The 7,676-nt window shown below is 53.5% G+C and overlaps 1 protein-coding gene across 3 annotated transcripts in view; it reads left to right on the forward strand.

Moving 5' to 3' along the window:
* Window positions 1-7,269, forward strand: part of Chrdl2 (chordin like 2) — a 31,546-nt gene extending 24,277 nt beyond the window's left edge. For 2 of the 3 annotated variants that reach the window (XM_004632519.2, XM_023716687.1), the window contains exons 7-11: window positions 501-669; window positions 1,417-1,611; window positions 1,911-2,084; window positions 6,448-6,540; window positions 7,147-7,269. In XM_004632519.2, coding sequence (XP_004632576.1) covers window positions 501-669; window positions 1,417-1,611; window positions 1,911-2,084; window positions 6,448-6,540; window positions 7,147-7,226 — 711 coding nt within the window. In that variant the 3' untranslated portion in view covers window positions 7,227-7,269. Of the gene's footprint in view, window positions 1-500; window positions 670-1,416; window positions 1,612-1,910; window positions 2,085-2,856; window positions 2,912-6,447; window positions 6,541-7,146 lie in introns of all 3 variants that reach the window. The other variant, XM_004632518.2, reaches the window with a different exon arrangement.
* Window positions 7,270-7,676: the final 407 nt, after the last annotated feature.

Below are 7,676 nucleotides of genomic sequence, written 5' to 3' on the forward strand. Positions count from 1 at the left end.
CCCTCCCTCCCTCCCTCCCTCCCTCCCTCCCTCCTTTCTTTTGGCAGTCATGGGGATTGGACCCAGTGTCTTCACATTGAGCTATAAACCCTGGTCTTTTCTTAATTTTTAAGTTTTGAGATAGGGTCCTGTCAAGTTGCCAAGTTGCCCAGGCTGGGCCTGAATTTGTGATCCTCCTGCTGCCTCCTCCCAGAGTGCTGAGATCACAGGCATGTGCCTCAACACTCTCCGCCTACCCCAGGCCCAGGGACTTAGTCTGACAGGGGGTTGGTGGAACTAGATTTCCAACCATAATCCTTCGAGGGTTTTCCAAGATCCTCCATCTGAGACTGTCTCAGACCCCATCTAGATCTTTCTGTCTAGGGTTTAGGCCCTCTCTTCACTGGCAAGTCTGCTGGTGCCCACCCTCAGGCCTCCTGCTGCAGTCTGCCTCATGTCTCCTCTGCCAGCGGTGGCCTGTTGCACTCAACAGTGACCTGTGTCCTTCTTGCCATTTGCAGAGCCGTCCCCAGGACGTGTGTTCCAGTGAAGGTGGGAGAAAGAGAGCCCTAGGCACCCTGGCCCCCACTGGCCCCAGCTCCCCTCTGGGTTTTATCCCTCGCCAATTCCGGCCAAAGGGGGCAGGCAGCACCATTGTCAAGATTGTCCTGAAGGATACACATAACAAAGGTGGGGACAGAGCACCAACTGCTCCTGCCTGCCTGCACTCATCCCCCAAACCCCCCATATTCTGGTTCCCCAATCCCAACTTAGCTGTGAGTTTATAACTCCTAGGGTATCAAAAGTGAAATCATGCTTGAAGGCCATCAAGTCTAACCTGTGGGATAGATGAGGACCCCATTGTGCAGACTACCCGGTTAGAGACCACAAGTTCTGGAACAGTGCAACAGTATTTTTTGAGCCTGACTGTCTTTAGTAGGAAATGGAGGAGAAATAAGAGAGAGATAAAGAATGGTCTCTGCCATCCAGGGGCTGTTAGGCCAGCAGGGGAGACAGACACATGAATGAATTACTTCAACATAAGGCAATGTTGAGAGGAAGGAGCGGGTGGACAGCAGCTTCAGGGCCAGTGGGGATGAAGTAGGCAGCTCTGGCTGCAGAAGGGGAACCTCTTTGCAGGGCTCCCTAACTGATGGGGAGGGGAAGCACGGGGCTATGGAACCCTGTCTATTGGACAGATGGCACACTCAGGCAGAGGGGACAAGAGACCTGCTGGAGCTTCTACAGGCAGGAGGTGACAAAAATCCATCTTAGATCTCCTACTGCCAGGCCAGCACTCTTCTCGCTTCCCCAGGAGACACCCCAAGGCCAAGAAGGGCTCTCAGTCTTCTTGGCCCTGGACGCTGAGATGGGATGTCAGGGCCAGAAGACATGTTGGGTACTCCTGACGCCTCCCTCCCTGCCCTCCTCCCCCAGCCTGTGTGTACCGGGGGAAAACGTATTCCCACGGGGAGGTGTGGCACCCAGTCTTCCCCTCCTTCGGCCCCCTGCCCTGCATCCGGTGCACCTGTCAGGACGGCCGCCAGTACTGCCAGCACGTGACCTGCCCCACTGAGTATCCCTGCCGTCACCCGGAGAGAGTGGCCGGGAAGTGCTGCAAGATTTGCCCAGGTACAAGGAGGTGCTGGGTGGGCTGGGCACTGGCCACAGTGAGCCCTTGATCGCTCTAAGTCTCTGACTTAGACTCTGTTGAGGAGGAGAGAGTGCATGCACTGCGCTGCAGGGGATGCTGCTTCTAGAAGCACAGAGTGGACTGTGAGGCTGCGATAGATCTGTCAAGGCAACAGACTCGGCTTCTTGACACAAACGCAGAATCAAATAATATTCTGGACTCCAAGAAACTTAGCACTTAGATCGTCAAAACTTCAAGGAAGAGTCACTGCTGAGCATGAACTCCTTGTTTCTCCCAGAGGACAGGGCAGAGCCTGGCCATGGTGAGATCAATTCCCCCAGGTGTCCCAAGGTGCCGAGCCGCGTCCTTATCCACACGCCGGTGTCCCCAAGCCCAGACAGCCTGCATCGCTTTGCCCTGGAGCATGAGGCCTCAGACCAGGTGGAGATCTACCTCTGGAAACTGGTAAAAGGTGAGTGGCCCACTTCCAGCTGGGTGTGCCTCTGGCCTATCCCTCTGTCTGTCCTGCAGACTCCACCAGGGACTTAGGAACATTTTGTTGGCCGCCTGCCTCTGGCTGCCCTTTCCAGTTGTAAGAACTCCTGATTCCAAGCGTCCTTGATTCTCTGGCAGTTCTGATAAGCTCTGAGACGGCAGGCCTTGAAGTGCTCCCTCTCCTGGGCAGAAGGGGTTATTACACCTTGCAAGGAGCCACCCCTAATGAATCAATAGCTAATAGATTTCCCTATAGGAGGATCTTTGCAGACAAAGCGGCCTCACAGTGTCCCCAGAGCAGGAGGCTTTGAGGCTGGTTTTGTTTGGCTTGTTCTCAGAGTGTATCCTTACTGCTTTATGGTAAGTTGACTTCAGAACACATTTCTCATTCCGTGAGAAAACTTGCTCTATTTCCCCGGCTGCGTGTAACACAAGTCAAGGGGCATTTCCATTGATAATTTGCTGAGACGTTGGCTCTTAAAACATATATTCCCTAGGTGGAGTGAAACAGTAGGTCACGCTCCAAACTAACTCGTTAAATGTAAAATAGTGACAAGGTTACTTTCCTCCACTGATGATGGGCTGGGGGGAGTGGGGGTGGGAGAGAGGAAGAAAGAATGGCAGCAAGCGTGATGACAGTGATGATAACAACCTATGTGCTTCAGAGTTTCCAAAGTGCTTCCACATTCACTGTTTTATTTGATCCTTGATCATCCTGAGAGTTAGGCATTATTATCCGCATTTTACAGATGAGGAAACTGAGACTCAGAGAGGTGAAGCACCTGGCCCCAGGCCACACAGCCAGTAAGTGGAAGACGGGTGCTAGAGCCTGTCTTGGTCATCTCCGGCTCTTTTCCTGCTCTACTCTGCCCAGTGTTGTAGGAGGAATGGATGAACAAAGTGGAGCTGTGCAGCCTGCTGAAGAGAAGATGCAGGCGCCAGGACTGCGGGCTTCAGGGCTGTACAGAGCCACCCCACACAGAAAGAACAGCCACGCTCTCAGTGACTGAGGGTCAGACTGCAAGCAGGGCCTTTGGAATCTGGCTGACCTGGGTTTATACCCTACCTCTGCCACTCTGGATCCTGGCTCTGCTTTTTCTTAGCTCTGCGACCTTGGGCAACCCCTTGACCTCTCTGGGCCTCAGTTTTCTCTGAATGTCAGCATCCTGCTCCCACCACATGGGCTGGTTAGAATTGCGGAGGTGCAGGCTTCCACTCAGTGGAAGGAGGCATGTGCTCTCACACTTAGAGGCTTCCTACAGCTACAGCGGAAGGAAGGGAGCGGGCTCCACTTGAGGGGAGAGTGCTGCAGGGCTGGGGGAGGGGCTGTCACCCACAGAGTTAGATTCAGCAACACTTACCTTTGTTTTCAGCTTTAGGAGTTTATTGGTCGTAGCTGCGTGGTGCCTTCGCACAGCTCCATGTCCCGCTCCAGCAGGTGCTGGGACCCCAGAAAGTGACAAGCTCAGCCTCTGTTCCCAGCCTAATGAGCTGGGTGCAGCAGGAACTGACGGGGACCAAGCTTCTTAGGGAAGGCCGGCGCCACGGAGGGAGGCACGGGACTTGGCAAAGCCTGAGGGCGCTTCCATGCACTGTGCTATGACCAGTCCATACCACATGCCCATTTAATCCTTCTAAGGAACCTAGCGGGGTTTGTACCATACCCCCTTTTGCAGTTAAGAAAACAGTCTGGGAGGTCAAACGACTTTCTCAAAGACATAATTTAAATAGTCAAAGCAAGATTCAAACCCAGGTCTGACAGTTGCCAGTGCCGCTTCCCCAGAGATGATCTTGTGCACTTAGGAGGTGCCTGAGGACACCCACAGAGTCCCAAGATATGACAGAGTGGGTGGAATTTATGCCCAATCTCATCATCACAGACCCAGAGGAACAAATGGGTGGTCTTCAGCTTCACAATGCCAGGCCTTACCTCCTGTCACTAGCCTTTCCTGTCTCCTGGACCCTGAGTTCCAGAATCTCCCATCAGCCTGGTCATTCCTTCCTTGTCCCAGATTGCAGAAGTCAAAACAAATACTCCACAGGCTGTCAGCTGATGTCCCTTCCTGTGCTCTCATGCTAGAGTGGGAACAAGGTGGGCGGGGTCAGAACAGAGACTTGACCTAGAGTGAAAAAGCCTTTGGGGGTCTAGAGTTTCCTGGATGGAAAAGACCTCAAGAGTCACACTCTGGATTCCTGCCTAGGAGGAAGTCCCCTGCAACCTCCGGGTGACCTCTGCCCCTTCATGCCACCCCAACTGCTGCTCCCCAACAGGTGACTCCCTCCCAACACTGAGAGCAGCTTGGCCTGGAGACAGTTTGTCTTCATAGTAACTGGAGCCTGTCTCTGTCCTGGAACTCATCCCCCAGTGCTAGGGCTGTCTTGGGTACCACAGGGCGTAGCTGCCATCTGATCTGGCACAGCGCTTCAAAGGGCAACAGGGGCAACCATGGTTTTTTTTGCAGAACCAGGGCTTGAACTCAGGCCCTTGTGCTTGTCAGGGAAGCGCTTATTGTACTGAGCCATCTTCCCAGCCCCAAAGAGCTTTTTCTTCCCATCATGCTTTACAGACTACAGTGTGGGGACTACCCTCATCCTTGTCGCCTCTGTGTCAGTGCTTCTGTATCCTGTGGAGCGTGTAGTAGCAGGCTTGTGCAGCAGAACCTGTCTGCATTTCATGTCATGCTTTCCCCTGCTTCTCGGTTGTAGCACCGGGGTCTTCAGCACTACTGTTGTCTGGTCCTTGGCGGCTAGGTAGAGCGTGTCAAGGCCAGTGCTCGGCACTTTCTGATTCATGAAACTCAGTCCCATGATCAGCATTTTCTACTCCCACTCTCGTTTCTGCAAGAAATTTGGTTTTTGATTTTTTTTTTTTTTCTTTTCTTTTGTTTTTGGACCAGGAATCAAACATGGAGCTCAGGGCCTCGCACTTGCCAGGCAGGCACTGTGCCTCTAATCTACATCCCCGTCCTCTTGGTTTTCTTGAGGTGGTGCTGCTCTGCTGGGGCCTTCCGGGTTCCATGTGTTGTTTCTGGCCAGAGGCTTTGGTGGGTAACAGTAGGTGTGCCTTCACTGATATGTGTTCAGTCCTTGCGTGGCACCAGTGGCCATGTCCCCGAGACACAAACGTGAGGGGTCCAGCAAATACTTGTCTCTTCAGGGCTTCATCTAGAGTGAATCTGTATCCATCCATCCATCCATCCGTCCGTCCATCCATCTGTCTACCCATTCAGGGATTCATTCCACGTGCCTACCGTGGGCCAGGCAGGGACCCCAGGAGGCCAGCCTGCCAGGAGCTCCAAGTGCTGGAGCAGCACTAGACATAATGATAACACCTTAGAAATGGGCACAATGACAAGCCAGGTTCTGTGAGTACCCAGAAAGCAGTTACAACTGCTTTGAGATCCACTGGGAAAGAATCCTGACGAAGGTCCTACAGGTGGGTGGCTCCTTTGGCTAAGGAGAGTAGAAGATGCTAGTGGAAGGGCTGGCACTCATGAGGCTGGGACCCCACCGGGGACTTCACGTGTTTGGTTAGGCCAGGGCACACAGCTCAAGTTCTTTGGTGTCTGACTAAGCAGAGGTTGGCTTTTAGCACGTGCGCTGTGTCTAGAGAAAACCCTCAGCAGTCTCTCTGGGCCAGCCACCCACCTTTCCTCCTTCCTGCCTCCCGACCTTTTTTCCTTGTTTCCTTCCCTCCCTCCCGCTCTCCTTTCTGGTGCTGTAGGACAGGTGAGCTGGGTGAGCTCGTGTGGTACTGGTAGCAGAAGCAGGGTCAGGAGAGAAAAGTGGATAAAGCATGTGGGCTTTATTGTGGAGGTGACAGGAAGTCAGAGAAGGGGACTAACAGGGTGACATGCACATGTCAAATAACCAGCATTAAGATCACAAGGGGAGCTGGGCATGGTGGCACAGCCTATCATCCCAGCACAGGTAACCTGAGGCAGGAAGGTCTCTGTGAGTTCAAGGCCAGCCTGGGCTACATTAGTCAACTCAAGGCCAGCCTGAACTGAACTGCATAGTGAAACCCTATCTTCAAAGAAGGCGAAAAGGATTACAAGGGGAGCAAAAGGGCTAAGGACTCCAGATTGGATACTCATATATTTGCACATCCATGCACCCATCCCGTAAGCCAGACAAGACAGCAGGAACCCGAGAAAGGAGATGGCAGTGGGCTGGGGAGACAGATTCAAAACACTTAGGTGAATTTTTCCTCAGGATTTGGTGCTAATCAGAATGGGGGTAAGAGGGAGGCAGGGCCCTGAGTTAGTTCCGAGTCTGTCACCCATCTCAGAGGTATGAGATCCTGCCTTTCTTGCTCATGTCCTTGTCTCTACCCTCAGGAATCTTCCACTTGGTTCAGATCAAGAAAGTCAGGAAGCAGGACTTCCAGAAAGAGACACAGAACTTCCGGCTGCTCACCGGCACCCACGAAGGTGGGACTTTGGGCTGAGGCCTGGAGCCCAGGAGGGCAGGAAGGAGGTTGAGCTCCTGGGAGAGGTCCCAGGCTGTTGGTGCCTGGATGAGGGACCAGGGAGGGTGCTGTCCGGCACAGGTGTCAGTTCCCAGCCAGGAATCCTGGGGGGTGAGAGGTCCCAACTTGGGAGCAACAGAGGGACGGTGGGACAGAGCAGCAGGCTGGCTTTGGCCTTGGGGCTGGGAGAGGTCTGAGTCCTCAAACCCTAGGGAGCCCACTCCCTAGCTTTTGAACAGTTCCCATGGAAACCTTCCTTTGTTGTCTTAATTGTTCTACTCTTAGGAAGAATGAGCCAGGCGGGGCTTGGGGGGTGGGGGGAGAGCTTGGGTCCCTGAGGAGGAGGTATTCAGTCCAGCCCTGAAGTGCAGTGGGGGCCGAAGGCAGCACGTTGCAAAACTGTGTGAGGGGGTTGCTCATCTCCACCCTCCCTGTGGGTAGTGCCCACACAGTCGTGCCCGCCCTAAGCTCCACGTACAACGGAGTCCATGTGGATGGCATGCATGCACTATGGTACACACTGGTGTACGAACACACCCTCTTCTCTCCTCTGCCTCCCTCCTTACAGGTTACTGGAACGTCTTTCTAGCTCAGACTCCAGAGCTGAAGGTCACAGCCAGTCCAGACAAAGCAACCAAGACCTTATAACAAAGAGCTAAGTAGTTGCAGATATGAGTTCTATCATTTTTGTTATTATATATTAATAAATAAATTGCATTACACTTCAGCCCTGCCAGCTTCATTCATGTCCAGTTCCCCATGTGCTTTCCCAGGGACTCGGCAAGGCTGGCCTGGTCATCTCCCTTTTGCAGGGGTGGAAGCAGATGGAGAAGGGCTGGAGACTCACCCCTTCCTGACAGTGGTTGTCACCAAACCAGGGGTAGTTCAGCCTCCTCGTCTGGCACTTTGAAGGCCGGGGTGCCCTGTACTCTGCTCAGCACTGCTTCTGTCCCCATGCCCCAACTACAGCAGCCCTTGCTTTCACAAAGACACCCCCACCAGCCTAAGAAGGGGTCCTGGCTCTGGTTAGGGAGGGGGATGGTGGATGGAGCACCCAAGCACTTTCTTTCCCCAGGGCCCTCACCACTGTCTGCTCTT

This window comes from Octodon degus, unplaced genomic scaffold (assembly GCF_000260255.1).
Source record: "Octodon degus isolate 3935 unplaced genomic scaffold, OctDeg1.0 scaffold00049, whole genome shotgun sequence".
Lineage (NCBI taxonomy): Eukaryota > Metazoa > Chordata > Mammalia > Rodentia > Octodontidae > Octodon > Octodon degus.